The following is a 17,706-nucleotide window of genomic DNA, read 5'->3' on the forward strand; positions in this document are numbered from 1 at the left end:
CAAGTTTCTAAACTTGAAAACAACATTTTGTTACCTTTTGGGATGAGTAAAATTCATTGTGTAGTACGTGTATTTACTATTTAAATTTAGATTCTTAACATCAACAATTTTTATAATTAATTCAAATATAAGCATATCATTCAAATAACTTCTCCATCTGTTCCAAAAATATAAGTAAAACTCAGGTTAAAAAAATTGATGTAAGACTAAATACATCATTGTTCCGTGATCAATTTTTCTTTATAAGAAAAGAGTATACGGTTAAAAAATGTATTTTATTAACATATTATCCAATCTACATTCTCTCCAATCCACATTCTTTATTTCTTATATGTTAATTTTCAAACGTAAAAAAGGTGAACTTTAAAATTAAATTTATAAGTAAAATTCCTAGAACTCTAACTAAACAAACACTTTATTTAAAGTGCTCCCATCCCATGACACTAATTCACTCAAATCTAAAGATATTATTTTTTTAAACAAATACACTTCAAAGAAAGATTTTCATGTCTCCTAATCCCTTGATAGATATTTTAAAAAAATCAGCTAACCTACATAAAACTAATATTCAATCAGCAACATAACTAACATTCAATACGACCATTCCATCAACTTGGAAATATTCCTGCCCTTTTTATATAGTAAGGATTAATTAAAACTTTCAAACAACCTATTATCGCGGTAAAAAGGTTAAAAAATGAAACAAAGAAAGACATCAAGACTGTGACTTTTTGTCAAAAATACATAACCTGTAGAGCATCACTTAGTACTACTTTAAATTAATTTGTTATAAAGATACATTTTAACTTGAATGCTAACCATTCAGATCTTTTTCAAGGTGTTTGCTTTAACTTTAACTCATTTCCGTTCAATCCTAGGCTGCTTTCCCCTCTCAATGCAGTTACTCGAGGGCTGGGAATTCTTCGTAACATTTGTGGGCTATTAGCTGGTCTTATATCTCCTATTGGTGTTGCAGTTGAACTTGATGCTTTTGAGCTTTGAGTGCGACGAATCTCTCCGCGACTCCTTGTAATAATTTCATCAAGAATTTCCCCACCGCTGATATTGACTGTTGCTGCATGGTTACTTACATCCTGCATGGTATGTAGACATTGTAACTGTGAACAAGATATTTGATAAGATTTTAACATTTTGAATAAGCCATCAATTTAGTGCCTAAAATATCTCGTTTGTCTCTTCAAACTAATATGGTTGAAACCACTTACATCAAAGGACATGTTGAAAGCAATGGCAGGTGCTTCCTCGTATGCAGCTGCATCCAACTCTTGAAGATGGGCTCCTTTGAAAAAATGTGGAAGAAAATATTGCCGAACTGGGACAAGAAGCATGATTAACAATGGAAAAAGGACTCCGGCAATCGGTATCCAGGTTATGCCAAAGCAGAGAAGCAAGTAAGCTGTTTGGAACAGAGTAAACAAGGCAATTGCTTTTAAAGGCACAGTCTCAACAAAGGTGGCATGGTGTTCCTCCAGCAATCTAGAAAGCGAAAGAGAAAATCTTCAATCTCATAAAATATAATGTTACCACTCACAAGCATGTGATAATGTTAGTAAGGATCTGTATAGGTGGTGTGGTGTCTTCGCATATATGCACAATTGAATCAGTTGCCAAATTACTATCAATAAATCTTGACTATAAAAACTTACACAAACAAAGGAAGAAAATTTTGGACAAAGTATTTAAACCAATGAGTCCTAGATTTATAAATTCTCAAAATCATGAACATAAACTTATCTGTTGTGTTATTTTGATACAAAATTTGACAGCAAATTTCGACAATAATTTGGATGGTTAAGTGGTTCAAATACATGGTAAATTACTTTCAATGAATGGTTAAATAATATAACAAGGTATGACAACTCATTAATCATCCTCCATTGAACACAATTATTTATGGTATTAAATGTCATTAACCACAGTTTTCATGTGAATATTTGAACACAAATTGTGGTAATCATATTTGAACGCAATTTGAATAGTTAATGAATATCGTGTATATTTAAACACCTAAAAATCATAGTATATGTGAGTCAAAATATCATTTTTGTAAACTCACTTGTATCTTCGACTTGGAGCAGTGAAAAGGTACAATATTCTCTCCCAAAACTGATTTCCTGGCAAGCTTTCAATGGCCATGAAGGCAAAGTAACCCCAAAGCACTGAAGTGGGTATCTTCTTCAAAAGAGGCATAGCAGCAACACAAGCCCCAACCATCAATGACTGCAGTAGGTTGCTGAGGCGCTGCTCTTTAACTTCAACCGGCAAAAGGTCATCAACATCCTTATTCACATCAAAAACAATTTCATCGACAGGGGCATCAATGTATCCATGACTTGAAGCCAGTGCAACGGTAGACTCTTTCAGCTCTCTCAGCCCCTGCTCGAAGAACAAAACCAACGATATAGGAAAAAGAAGATCGCATATAGCGTATCAATTGGAAATCATAGGATAACATTTACCAAGGTAGGTGGCATTTGGGGAACCAATGGTGTTTGCATTACATCATATGCTTCTTTCATACTTTGGTATAACTGGCTCAGGTTCATGTTTTTCTGCATGCTTGTTCGTGCAGTTGATACAAGCTTATGCCGTAAAATCTATTCCAAACAAAATCCATACTATTCAATTAGCTCAGTTAAAAAATAGCCAAGACTCAACAAAATGTCCATACATAGCAACAAGTCATATTTGAGAATATTTTAAAATGATAATAAACAAAATGTCCATATGTTCAACTATTAATCTGAATTTAAGTCTAAGCAGACTAAAAGACGGTTAGACTCTGTTAAATCTGAAAAAGAAACAATTGTATGCTCAAATAAAATGAAGAAATTGGCCGGAAATAAAGATCCATCGTCAACAATTGAATTGTACTGTACTCAATGGTCAATAAGAAATATGTTACCTGATGTTTTAGAGTAGCTAAGCTCTTGGTATGCATTGGAGATTGTGGAATCACACCATTGGAAGGAGGGATTCCAATTAGCCCACACAATATGGTCTGGAAAGTAAAATCGACAAGAATTTGAAATGAAATATTGACTAGATGGAGTAGAAAGTATTAGTTGGCATTGCAATGGATTTCCAAGTATTTCGAAACATACCAAAAAGCCGAGGAGAAGTAAGTCATAATGATAAGATGAAGGTTTTCTTATATTGAACTCCTTTTGCTGCGCGAGTTGCGATGCAACACTGTGATCAAAGTAGTAAAGCACAGCAATCATAGTTGCTGGTATAAATGCTCCAATAATGTATAATGGAGGCACATTCAACATCTCCTGCAAAATGTAACAAAAATGAGCAACAAGCCATGCCTTCTTTGCAAGGCGAAAGTTAGAATACGGCTTCCCGTACTGTGACACGATATTATTATCCACATTGTATAATCAAAGTCACCTTGACAACAGTCCAATTTGTGTATGCACCAGGAGACCATGGATTCGGACTGAAAAGCCGCCTAGGGATTCCCCTCGGCACGTTGTTGACTGGTATGTAAGACACACCAGTCCATAGGAGAATCATTAGCGGGACTCCGTAATCAGCTACAAATCCCCGTAGCCAACCTATAATATAACCATATTATAGAAGAATGAAGATGTTGATAAAACAAGTTATTTTACTGCTAAAAAAGGTAGATGAATGCATAAGGAAACACTTTATTAATTAATACAGAACTAGCACCTTAGGACATGAAAATATGAAATTGATTTTACTAAAGTCACCTTAAACTTGCAGTTCATCCTGTAATGAGAATCAAAATTCACAACAATTTTTTTTTTTTGGTTATAATTCAGAAGCATAGCCAGTACCTGTCCCATAACGCCAAGATCTAGCCTTACGGCTTCCTAGCCCAGTAAAAAGAAGGCCAAATGACAAAACTAACGCAAACATTCCATTGCCAAACAGCCAAGAGGATTGGAGTGCATTCTGATTGATACCTTCTGTCTGGCTCTTTGGTACACTAAACTCTTCCACAAGTCCCTTTAAAATACAGATTATTAACCTTCTTATCAAATATTGTAGTTTCACATTTTAGGTAACTGTTAACAGAAGTTACAGATTACCAATGTTACATTGTTGATGCATACTAACCTTTATAGCCTGCTGCATAAAGAGCATTGCAATTAGAAGACCAAATAGTTCACCAGTAAGGCGTGTGAATCTGTTGATTATGGAGCACGCACCGAGAACAGCGAGCAAGAAGAGCAACAGGGCAGTCCAAACACACACCCTAAAAGATTATTTATAACAAAAAATAGAGCTAATTACTTCAGCTCGTTCCCTATAAAAAGTGAACCATTTAAGGAGTTCGAAAGATACCATCCAGTCCAAGGTAGGAATAGTTTGTGTCCCAAATCCTTTCGATCCTTAGCGAAGTTGTACATGAATGTATACATTAGAACCGTTGGCTCGGCTACACCCAGTATGAGGAGAGGTTGGCCTCCAATAATTGAGTGTACAATACCACACAGTGCTGTTGATGCAAGAGTCTGCACAGCAGTGAGAGTTCCATCTGTATAACATTATATAACTTGTTAGCAAACAATGACAAGAATACCAAGAGACTGAACTTGCAAGAAAAGTACTCGTGTACCGGTGTTTCTCTCCAGTTGCTCCCCAAAAGAAATAACAGGAATTGCTGAAGCAAAAAATATGTATAATGTTGGTGCAAGGATCCTATAAACAACAACCAAATTAAATCATTAACAAATTTTCTTCTGGTTAAACACTATAGGCAAACTTCAAGATTATAATTGTAACATCAGAACAAACAAGTTCATAGTTTATTATAGTATTTTATAATTATATCACAAACCTTGCACCTGCTCGGAATCCGCTGGTCCAATCTTGTTTGTAGCACATAATTCTTGCTTTAAAGTCATTCTTAATCCCGCGGAAGGGAACAAATGTTTCTTCCATTAAAGATTTGGAATACTAAGGAATTAATATTGATCTTAAGTTTTCAAGAGAGCTCTAGAGGTAAAATAGTGATTAAAGTTGCATAGGTGAAAATATCGATATAACTCCGGCCGGGCAGGGAGACCAGAATTTTACATACTATCCTAAACAGAAAAGCTTGAAGAAAGTGTAGTTCAATTGTTGATTGCTCATAATGAAGAAAATGAATAAATGAATCCAAAAAAATGATAATTTACATTTCAAAGAATTTATGAAGAATTTTTGGATATATTGTAATGAATGACAAATGAACAAGTTAATTGAATAAAAAGCACTTTGGATTTACATATTCAATTGAAACTCAAAGATAGTCAAAAACACTTCACAAAAAGTGTAGAATTTAGAAACTCTCCTCAAAGATGAAAGTGAAAACTATTTCTCAGCCATAACAAATCCAAGATCCAAAACTACCCTTCTATTCTCTCTAGATTATCCTCCATACAAAACTCGCTCCAAGAAACAAAGGTAAACCAAAATAGAACAAAACTTAGCAGCATTCCAATAATTTTACATACTAAAAATTCAAATTGAAATTATTCAAATATGAATTTTGAATGTCTAGCTAAGGAGGGAAATCCAGCAAAATTAACGAAAACCCATAATCACAACCTGCATTTTTCTATAGTTTAGAATCTCTTAGAAGAATGTTCATAAAGTGAAATAGGTATAATGCAAGATTAACGAGATTCCATGAATAAGACCATTGTTTGGGATTCGTTTAGAACAGTTTTGAGGATTCGGACATTAATTAAAAAAAGCAAAAGGGTACTTTAATCGAAAATCAAAATTACATTTTTGTGAAAAGAGACTTAAAAAAAGGAACAAGAGGAAGTTGAAACAAACCAAAGAAGAAGAAAAAGTAGTTGCAGTTACATTTAAAGTGAGATAATACAGAAATAATGGAGAGTCTAAGAGGTAAAGAAGATTGAGAGAGAGAGAGAGAGAGAAATCACAAGAACAACAAAGCAAAGAGAAGTATTTGTGAAAAATGTGAAGAAGAAGAAGAAGAAGAAATAGAATGTGCGAAGAATATATTTTTGTGTGACAGTGGTTGAATGTTGTGAAGAAAGTTAATTTATTTATATGAATAAAATAAAATAAAATGTTAGGATGAAGATTGAAAGGGAAATGGTAGTGGGAAGGATGTACCAGGAAGTAAATAATATAAACGATAGTGCGACACATACACACAAAAGGGTGCGACACAAACGTGATTAGCCACAAATCAACAACTTGTTTTAGGATTTTGGTTAAACTCTTTTCAAAATGATATATACTTTTATCATTTACCGAGGTTAACTTCTTCACCTCATGTTTAATGAATATTCTTGAAAGGTTTTATGTATTTGGCGATGAAGTTAAATCTACTTGAACTTAAGAATACGAGCCATCTCTTTATTCAATTAATTATATTAATAATGTATGTAAATAATATTTACATACATGACTGTTGACTATTTCTTCATAAAAATTAAATTATGTATATTTCATATAAAATATACATAATTTAATTGATTTAATTCAAATTATATCGAATAAAAAAAAGTGTATTAAAAAATTTATTTTAGTATTCGCTCTAAATATATTTATAAAATTATTTATAATAAAATATAAAAAATGGTTTAATAAAAATAAACAATACAGTTAAAAATTCTAAAAGGGTTTCATATAAAAAATTCTCAAAAAGGTTATATATTTAAAAATTGAGTAGCATTTTACTACCAATTTGATTCCCATTTTTATATATTGATGAGAGCAGGGTGGGGGCATTTTGGATGGCGTGGTCGGAGAAGAGGAGCTAGCAGAAGAATACTCCTCCACCGTCACCCTATCTCATCAACATCTCTCAAGTAGCATTTTAGTGTTGTTTTAGAGTATACCTCTTGTTATGTTATAACTGTGAATTTGAGTTCATTAAATTAAAAACACAAATCAGACATAGGAATTGTTATTTTTCAGGTTGATGTCGTTATATTTCAAATTTTAGAATATACTGTTCAAAGAAGAAATATAATAAAAGCAGAATAATTTTAGTTGTGAGATGAGATTCTTTTTAATATAAAAAGAGATTGTTATTAAAATTATAGATAGATAAATTAATAATAAAACAACCATTATTTTTTTACAAAATATATAGCAGACATTATAATATACCCTTTTTTAACATATATTATAATAATAAATATAAATATATATATATATATATATATATATATATTATTAGGGAGAAAATTGAAAAGAAACACAAAATTTATTTAATAGCATCTAACTTTCCAAATAATAACCACTCGCTATCATCCATTATCCTAATGCATGGTTATGATAGTATCTAACTCTTCCAAATAATAATCATTCACTGTCATCTTATTTTCATGTATTAGTTTATTTTTTCTAATAACTATTCACACTAATTATCATTTATTATAAAAATAAAGTATTAAAAAGGTTATAAAGAGTTGAGTCTATTTGAAGAGGTTAAACTTTTTATGACGAGTCTGAATTCGAATTAAAAATAATATCAATATAATTTATGATTAAATATTTTATACGATTTAACTAAATAATATATTTGGTAACTAAAAATTATTTGTGAAAAGATTTTTTTAGATAAAAAAAAACAACTTTCTATTTTAAAATGACAAGTGTATTTAAAGAATTTCTAGAAAATGTATGTATTAATACTAAAATGTAGAAATTATTTATTAGTTATTGTAACAATAATCTAATAGTAGCAACAAGACATTTACTGTCGTGTCTGTCTGGTATTATTAATGAATTGTGAAATTTTTAAAGCGTTGTTTTTTTTATCAACTATTATAGATACAATTATACATCTTACTTTCTAAAGTGTACCATTTTAAAATAATATTTTTTGTAATAATTTTAAAATAATATATAAGCTTGAAGATGTTGAAGACGGCTTAAAAAAAATTGCAAAAATAGCATCTTATTGGTTAGAGACTTCGGTATGGTTGGTTTATATTTTATTTAGTAGTGAAAAAGACATATGGTTTTGGTAATTTGGATAACTAATTAATTAATGTACGAAAAAGTCGTGTCGTAGAAAAGAAATCCAATTAAACACATACTACTACGCATCAAGACAACACCTAACATCTAAAGAATTATCGGATAATTAGTTAGGTCAGTTGATTTGAGATAGCTAATGAAAATCATGCATTACTTAAAATAACAGTAAGAAAATAAAATACTCAAAAGTTTATGCCATTAGACCAGACAAAATATACGTGAAAGTTTTCTTTGACTACGGCAAGATGTTTGTAAGTTTAGTTTTGATATAGCAAAATATCTAAAAACCGGAAGGACTCAAATTCCCTTGAATAATATTACGAAGTGTTTGAGTTTTGTGTGACTACCATTGGCGGATATTTTGGAGATCCTAGGTGATCACGGCCACGGCCACTCAAAGTCTTCAATAATTTTTAAAAAAATATTATTATTTTTAAATTTTTATTTGAGTAATATTATTGAAATATAATTTAATACAAAATAAGATATAAATACAATAATATGTATTAAAATATAAATATAAAATGTAATTCTTTTTATTTTATACAATATTGTATTTTTGTCATATTTTGTGTTAAATTTTATGTTTCAATAATATTACTCTATTTTCTATAAGATTCATTTGACTTATAATTTGATCAACAAATGATCTATTTGATCTATGTTATGAATCAAATATAAAAATTTTGGTTGACCAAATTATAACTCAAATGTTTATTATAAAAAAAAAAAAATCAAATGGAATTATTTATAAAAATAATTACAAAAACAACTACTATAAACTCTTTAAATTATATTGATATTTTTTATGAGTTTGAGTCCAAGTTGAACTAAATGAATAATTCGACCTTTATTGATTTGAGATATAATTTCACATAATTTCAAAATAGATCGCATAATACTCAAATTAAAATACTTATAATTTATTAAAACTATGTCAATATTGATATCTTAAACAATGCGTCGTATTTAAATATATTTTAATAATTATATTTAAATATATATATATAGATATATATATATATATATATATATATTGTTTTTGTCATTGTAGTTAAAAAAATTATATTAATAGTGTAAAAATTTGGATTTAATTTTTTTGCATCGATAATATAAAGATATTTTATATTGTCAATTAATCATAACTGTAAGATTAATAAAATAGTTTGACTTTTATTATAATTATTTTTAAAGTCACACTTAATAATGTGCTGATAATGTAAAACTTTTTACATTGACAAAACATAATAATTAAACTATAAAATTTTAGTGTTTGCAAATAAATAGATTTTTAGAAACTAATTTTTAATTATTAAAATTGTCAACCAAAATTTGATCTGTTGGCTCTATCTTATAAGGGTTAAGAGTTTGATCGTCAATGTATTTTTGTAAATTTATAATTTAAATTTTTTTTATACAATACTTTATTATACTTTTTTATTTATATATTAAAATTTTATAAATTTGATTATTCTAATATTTTTGTTCAAGCTCCACCATTGGTGACTTCTCATAGTTTTCTTTTTTTGTGAAAATTTATATTGGTAGTCGAGTAGACGAGTGTGATTGTTTATAAGTTATCCTTGACTTCAATTAGTCTCTCAATAGAGCTCGTCTATGGCATTTGTGGGTTTGTTTTTCCAAAAACAACATCAATGATCCCATGTGAACCGAGAATGAGTTGGACTAATAAGAATGGAAAGAAACACTTTGTGGTTGTAGAGCATGTAAATACTTTAATGTTCAACACAAATCAATATAAGATTGAGTGGCCGAAGTAGAGATTATATATATATATTTTTTTCTGTTGATTTTGCTTGTAAATAAAAAGATAAAAACTTTTATATAAATATTTATCTAAATTTTTAAACTACAATAAAATATATAAAAAAATTATAATTTTTGAAAATACATCTTTTTAACTAGAATAACATTTTCTTTGCAATGATGTACTTCACAAATATTTCATCGCAGTAAAATAAAAAACACGTTTTTAAAAATAAAACATATAATGTTTTTAGGGACACAACATTTATTGCTGAAAAGCATAAAGATGACATTCTTAAGTCGGCTGGAAACTGATTTCCATTAGTTTATGAGAAAAAAATGTAAAAAATCCGTTACAATATCCATTAATCAAAGATAATATTTTATAACAATGTTGACGAAGGAAATGATTCATTTACGTATACCAGCAAACAATGCAAAATTAATTAAAGGGATACATACATGAAATAAGATCATAAGAGTGCATAATGACATAAGCTATGTTTGTCTTCTGGTGGCGAAGGGATAACTGTTGCAAGACAATCACATAAATTTTTGAATGTGCTTGCTTTGCCTGTCCTTTTAGATAATTGTTTGATTGATGCATAATGTTACTTTAGTGCACACACACTCCACACGTATGTAAATGAATTAAATTAGTGAAAATTGAATGCAATTGTTAATTATTTTTTGGGTGAAAATGATGCGAGTGTATCAAACAATTTTTTCAAAAGCTGAATTGCCAAATTGGACAGTTGGATTGCTATTTCTGCACAAAATATATCAATTCATTGCATCGTATGGGCCTATGGGGAGTTGTTACTGTTTGTATATACGTTCTTGGGATTAAGCATCACTCCAAAAAGTTGAGTCCTTTATTTTTCTCCATAAATTTCCTCGATTATAAATAGTCATATTTAAGATTGGCGAATATTAAATGTAATAAATATAATATATAAAACCGTGCATGAATCAGGTTGGATTAAATTTAATTAAAATTGAAACTTACACTTAGGGGTGAAAAACTGGGAATAGGCCAGACTTTGAAATACGTGACTTACAATTTATTTTTATTTTTTTTGATTTGTCTTAACTTTTTTAAAAGTCTGGTCTGACTTGAAAACTTATTTAAAAGTCTTATTAACATTAAAACATCTCTATTAATGTCACATGATACTCTCTCAATATACCAATATCAATGTTTATATATTTATATATATCAAACAAAAAATAATTTTTCTAACAAAATAATTTTAAAAAAACTTGAAAAAAACATCCTCTAAACCCTAAAAAATAATTTTTGATTTTAAATAATAGATTTTTTATTGACTAATTAAACGGCTACCAAATATAGGATTGTTACTGAATATAGAACGGTTACTGAAATATGGAATTATTGTTGATTGATTGTCTAATTGATAGAATTTAAAATAGGAAATAATATTATTAATATAATAATAAAAAATAATATTAATAAATAATAAAATATATATAGGCCGGTAACGCCAAATAGGCTTTTTTATAAGTCTGAGTTTGACCTATTTAAATAGATAAACTTTAAAAACTCTATCATTTTTATTAAATAGACCAGACCATAAGTAGACCAAGCCATAAGTCTCTAACGGACGACCTAGCCTATTCTCATCCCTACTTACACCATATAGAGAACCCTAATTGAGTTTGGTGGAAGAATGTCAATTGCAAACTTAATATTTTAGTTTCGATTGAGTTAAACCACTTATTTCAGAATCAGATTTTGTTGAGAATTGGGTTGTTTATATTTTTTTATTTTTTCTTTCAAATGAGTGTAAAAGATGAACATGTCTTTTTTTAAAAAAAAAATAATGAAACTGTTTTTTCTTAAAAAATATAGTGTAATTTATTTTTACTAGTATTTTTTAACATCAATATATAAATATATAATAAATGAGAATATTAAAATTATAAAATTTATCATAAAATACGTGTAAACATCAAATCATTGATAGAATTCGATTTTACTTGATTCTTAATTTAATTTTATTAATCAATTTTTGTGTTTAAAAATCAAAATGATTCAATACTCAACTCAAATTATTTTCTTAAATGATTGGTTGACTTATAATAAAAAATAATTAAAAAAAGAAAGATTTTCATGTCTCCTAATCCCTTGATAGATATTTAAAAAAAATCAGCTAACCTACATAAAACTAATATTCAATCAGCAAAATAACTAATATTCAACACGACCATTCCATCAACTTGGAAATATTCCTGCCCTTTTTATATAGTAAGGATTAATTAAAGCTGTCAAACAACCTATTATCGCGGTAAAAAGGTTAAAAAATGAAACAAAGAAAGACATCAAGACTGTGACTTTTTGTCAAAAATACATAACCTGTAGAGCATCACTTATTACTACTTTAAATTAATTTGTTTTAAATACATATTCAATTAATTTCATTAATAATATTTGTAAATAATTTTTACATACATGATTGTTGACTATTTCATCATAAAAATTAAATAAAATTAATTACTAGTAGTATTAAATTATTAAAAGGTTTAGCAATATGTTTTTCAATGAGTAAAAAGAATAGAAGTTTTTCAGCACATTTTTTTTATTCATTGAAATTCATGAGTTCTATTAATTTTAGATGAGATCTATATAACTAATAATATTGTTGATTAAGGAAGAGTATAGTAACCTCCTAGTCCTAGAGAAGGAATAGTTTGAATTGAATGAGTTGAAAATCTCTGGCACATTCTTTCCAATGTCAAAAGCCATCTTTCAGCTCTATATCCATTATTGCTACAAATAGCTTTTTTGAATAGCAAGTCAGTTTTACTCTTATCATCCACTTCTATGTGTTCAACCCAAGATACCTATATATCACATTAATACATATAAATAATAATAATAATAATATGTTTTAGAAATGCAATTTAATTATATACTAACCCTGCAGGAGTGATTGGTAAGTTCCTGAATCATGCATCCAGATGGAAACTTCCAAACATTAGGAGGATAGAATATGCATTTTTGCACTCATCTGTATAAAATTCTTCTTCTTCTATTATCTCTATTTTTTATTCCAAACAAAAAACTATTTATGCATACATGCTGTTTACCAAAATTACATACCAACTGCAAAGCTCCATTTCTGCTTTCCATCGAACCTTCTTCATATATACTTCCACTGTTACTGCATTTTTAACAATTGTTGGAAAAAGATTCATCCATTTTTCCTACAAACATTAAGCATTTATGAGTATCTATGATGCAGTTGTTGCAATTAATCAAAATCCATAAGAAGAGTTATGCAGGTACTAACCGAATCTAGAAACATGCCCACCAACTGTGCAGCACCCATGCTCACTATAACTGAATCTTTTGTTGCCTCTGTACGCTTGCGACGCCCCTTTAAATAATTGCTCTTCTGGTAAATCTTGTCATAGGTCTCACGTTGAAAAACGAATCTCTCATCTTCTATAGATCTAAACCAGAAAGGCTCATTCAATTTAAGAAGCCTTGTTAATTCTTCCATAGCATTATTTGCAGTCTCCATGATCAGCTGTTTTTCCATTTCCCAATCTATGGTTATTGGGTGGGGAGCTTCACCAGTCTCTTGTTTAGGAACAATAAAATCCTCATCAATGGTAGACATGTGGTGATCCTGAGCACGGCCGGAAGCAGGAGCATGACTAGGGACGGGTGTTTTCTTCATCAATCACAATAGTGTCCTCATGATTGGCAGGAGCAGGAGCATGAGCAGGAGTATCATGAAGGACATTAGAAAGATTAAACATATTTATCTCAAAAACAGGAATATCTTGATCAATAGCTGTCAACAGAGCTGAAATATCATCAATATCTTTATCTGGTGCACCATTAGTAGCCCAAAAAATTTCATCAAGAAAAGGTGTATCACCATAAGCTACAACATTTTGATCATGTGCATGAGGAGTAACATAACACAATTTTCCATCAGCTATGAAATGTGTAACACCATAAATGAAATCAGCTGGAACATTTTCACTAGGTTCTGAAGTAATAATGGCACAATTTTTTTTATCAGTGGCAGCAGAAGTAACAAGATTTTTTTCAGTTGCAACCGTTGTAGCAGAAAAACTTAGATGATCATTCTCAGCTGCAACAGGAGTAATTGCAGAAGTAATATCTGTCACACTTTGATCAGGTGCATCAGTAACAGTAGAACAATTTTGATCATAGACAGAATAAGAAAGAGCAGGTTCATTCTGATTAAGAATAATTGCTGAAATATTTTGATATGGGCCAGAATCTGCAGGACCACCAAGAGCAGGAACATGAATAGGTGCAGAATCAGCAACATATTGATCAAACATTGAAACATTAGAAGGAATGATAAAATCAATATGCTTATCAATAACAGGAATATTGTGATCAATTATAGCAGGAATATGTGGAGTAACAGCAGCAATATGTTGATCAGGAACATTTGTTTCATTGTTTTTGTGTCCAAAACCTCCAAGTGAAGATTGAAGTATGTATTGAAAATCTTTAAATATTCGAGGCTCCACTGTATTTTTCCTTTGCTTTTTGCCATGAAAGTTCGATAGTTTCTCATGCTGAAAATTAATTCAGAAATGAATATCAATAAAAGAAAAATTGAATCATATTGTGGTATAGACCCCTAACAATTAGAGCAAGTTAATATCTTCAAGCTTTATTTTTTAATATGAAGTTTTGCAATAGTATTTTTTTATTCTCTAGTCAAAGTGCATGGTTTGTAATGGTCAACAAATCTTAATGTATTTGATTTCAAATTTATGTCAAATATATTTATTTTTGTTGACTTTTTTTTATAAATGGAATATGTTTTTCAATGTATTTTAGATGAGATATGTTCGGTTCTATTTGGGAGATGTTGATGATAATAAAAAGTAATCAAATTAGTAGTAAAATGCTACTCAATTTTTAAATATATAAAACTCTTTTAGAATTTTTAATTGCATTGTTTATTTTTATTAAACCATGTTTAATTATTATATATTTTATTATAAATAATTTTATAAATATATTTAGAGGGAGCACTAAAATAAATTATCTAACACACTTCTTTTTATTCGTTGTAATTTGAATTAAATCAACTAAATTATATAGATTTTATATGAAATTAATAGGACTCGTCAATTTCAACAAATAAAAAAAAAGTGTCTTGAAAAACTTATACTTTTTTTACTTATTGAAAAACATGTTGCTAAACCTTTAAATAATTTAATAGAAATGAATCTAATACTACTAGTGATTAATTTTATCTAATTTTTATGATGAAATAGTCAACAGTCACGTATGTAAAAATTATTTACAAACATTATTAATATAATTATCAGTCTATTTCTCACTCACACTTTCAAAAATTATAAAATATTTTTAAATAATAGAAAATTACAAACTTTTGAAATAATAACAAAGTGAGTTTTTTTATATTTTCGAAAGTTTTGTTTAATTTGAAACTTTTGAAATTTAATTTTCTAGAAAATTTAACCAATTTCGAAAATTTTGATAAACATCAAACTTTCGAAATGCAATTTTCCAGGATAATTTGAAACTTTTGAAACTTTGGATAAATTTGAAAGTTCTGAATTGTGACATTCCAAAAAGTCTTGAAAGTTTTGATGAATTTGAAACTTCCGAAACGCATATCATTCGGAAATTTCAAACTTTCGAAACACATACCCTTTGAGAATTTCAAACATTCGAAGTCAATTTCGAAAGTTTCAAAAAATTAGAAACTTTCGAAAGTTTGATTTTTTTTTTAAATTTCTAATATTATTATTAATTAAATTTATTACTATTTTTAAAATTAGGTATGAGTAGAGTTGATGTTCCTACTTCAAGCACGGTTATAGATTCTACAAAAAAATTCACCACCGATCAGGTATTATTACTGATAATTCAGCACCGATCAAAATTTGTTTTATAGCGATATATTTGATGTTTTATTTGAAACATATTTTGTAGGTATTTACCTCTTGAGAAGCTGTATTTGAATGGGTAAAAAACATTGGAAGGGAAAATAAAATTTTAATTGTTACTATTCGATCAGATAAAGCAACCGGAAAAAGGGGAAAAAAGACAAATTAATTTTGGGATACGAAATAGGTGGAAGATATAAATCAAAATAAAATCAACAGTAACTTGTTCTCACAAGGAAAACTGTCTATTTACTCTCAGATGTATACCATTAAGTGTCGGTGAAGAATGAAAAATTAGTGTTCGTTGTGGAACATACAATCATGATTTATTTGATACTGTAGCCGTTCATTCATATTTGGGACATTTAAACGAAGAAGAGAGGAAATTTGTCAATGACATGACAAAGTATAAGCTTGCACCCAAATTCATCTTAAATACTTTGAAAGAGAGAAATAAAGTTAATCTCACGATTCTCAGTCAAACATATAAAGCAAGGAGTACTTATCGATCATCATTGAGAGGTTTGTACACAGAAATGCAACATCTATTGAAGTTAATACAACAAGAAAATTATGTGCGTTGGACAAGAAGACGTAAGAATTCAGATGTTTTGAGAGATATATTTTGGACGATCCTGATTGTATAAAGTTGTTAAACACATTTCATTTTATTTTGATATGTAATAACACATACAAAACAAATAGATATTGGTTACCATTACTTGAAATTGTCGGTGTCATATCTACTAGTTTGACATTTTCGATTGGGTTTACTTACTTGGAACAAGACCGAAAAGATAACTTCATCTGGGCATTTAAAAAAGTACGACAATTGTTCAAATCTGAGACTTTAATTTCTAAAGTTATTGGGACTGATAAAGATCTTGCCATGATGAATGCGATTAGTGTTGTGTTTCCTACTTCAATATATTTTCTACGTCGTTTTCATATTGAAAAATATGTCGAGGCAAGATGCAAACAATATGTGAAAAATGATAGACAAGAAGAAGTAATGGATTTATGGGGGGGAAAATTGTATATTCGACTAGTGTGGAGGAGTATGGTCATCACTTGCAACACTTTAAGGTAGTGTGTGCCGATATTATTCTTTTTGTTGATTATGTGAAAGATTCATGATTAACACCTTACAAAGAAAGATTTGTCAAAGTTTGGACCAATAGAGTGATGCATTTGGGGAACACAACATCTAATAGGTATTTTTAAATTATGATTTGTTTTTTTTAGAAAATATGATTTACTAGTTTATGTGATTTGTTTTAATTTGTGTTATTTAATTTATTTGTAGAGTTGAGTCTGCTCATTGGAGATTGAAAAACATGCTGCAAACTAGTTTTGATGATTTGTGTAAAAGTTGGGATGCTATGAATATGATGTTGAAGAACCAATATGTATTATTCAATATTATTTTCAGAAAACCATCAAGGATGTTGAGCACGAGTATAATTCACCATTTTTTCAAAGTCTACATCACTATGTATGAAGGAAATGTTTTAAAAAAATTGACAAATAATTGTAGAGGGTGAAGATTGTAGATACTGACAAAACAAAATGTGGTTGCTCAATCAGAACAACTCATGAATTACCATGTGCTTATGAGTTGACAAAGTTGTAGATATCTGGCAATGTTATCCCTTTAGATAGCATTCATGTTTTTTGGAGAAAGTTAAGCATTGAGCATGAATTAAAGGATGAATAATCTTTATCAGATTATGACTTTTCAGAAGAGTTGGAAGCAATGATAGCGTACATGAAGAAACACGACATTATTGGTTAAAGGATATTCAGGGCAAATGTGTGTGAACTTGTATTTCCACATACAACATCAATACTTGCACCACCAGAGAAGGTGAGAACCAAGGGAGCTAGTAAAAGGAAAAATGAATTTGATACTCCTCGTGATCCTTCATATTGAGAGTATGTTGATGCTTATCAAGAATCTACAAAGCAACCATCTCAACATTCTGCAAG

The 17,706-nt window shown here is 29.2% G+C and overlaps 2 protein-coding genes across 2 annotated transcripts; both read right to left on the bottom strand.

The window, feature by feature from the left end:
- Window positions 1-608: 608 nt before the first annotated feature.
- On the bottom strand, window positions 609-6,092 carry LOC101496116 (boron transporter 1-like). Its single transcript, XM_004501865.4, has 12 exons — window positions 4,838-6,092; window positions 4,616-4,698; window positions 4,342-4,534; window positions 4,114-4,252; window positions 3,831-4,002; window positions 3,418-3,584; window positions 3,126-3,299; window positions 2,927-3,022; window positions 2,481-2,618; window positions 2,078-2,397; window positions 1,227-1,497; window positions 609-1,094 (listed from the first exon to the last, which is right to left on the bottom strand). Exons 1-12 carry the CDS (start codon window positions 4,939-4,941, stop codon window positions 834-836), a joined length of 2,118 nt encoding a protein of 705 aa, XP_004501922.1. The 5' UTR covers window positions 4,942-6,092; the 3' UTR covers window positions 609-833.
- Window positions 6,093-11,972: 5,880 nt separating this feature from the next.
- Window positions 11,973-14,526, bottom strand: LOC113786621 (uncharacterized). Its single transcript, XM_073368459.1, has 4 exons — window positions 13,092-14,526; window positions 12,902-13,005; window positions 12,719-12,809; window positions 11,973-12,642 (listed from the first exon to the last, which is right to left on the bottom strand). Exon 1 carries the CDS (start codon window positions 14,122-14,124, stop codon window positions 13,462-13,464), a length of 663 nt encoding a protein of 220 aa, XP_073224560.1. The 5' UTR covers window positions 14,125-14,526; the 3' UTR covers window positions 11,973-12,642; window positions 12,719-12,809; window positions 12,902-13,005; window positions 13,092-13,461.
- Between the last annotated feature and the right edge of the window lie 3,180 nt (window positions 14,527-17,706).

Source organism: Cicer arietinum, chromosome 5, assembly GCF_000331145.2.
Source record: "Cicer arietinum cultivar CDC Frontier isolate Library 1 chromosome 5, Cicar.CDCFrontier_v2.0, whole genome shotgun sequence".
NCBI classification, from domain to species: domain Eukaryota; kingdom Viridiplantae; phylum Streptophyta; class Magnoliopsida; order Fabales; family Fabaceae; genus Cicer; species Cicer arietinum.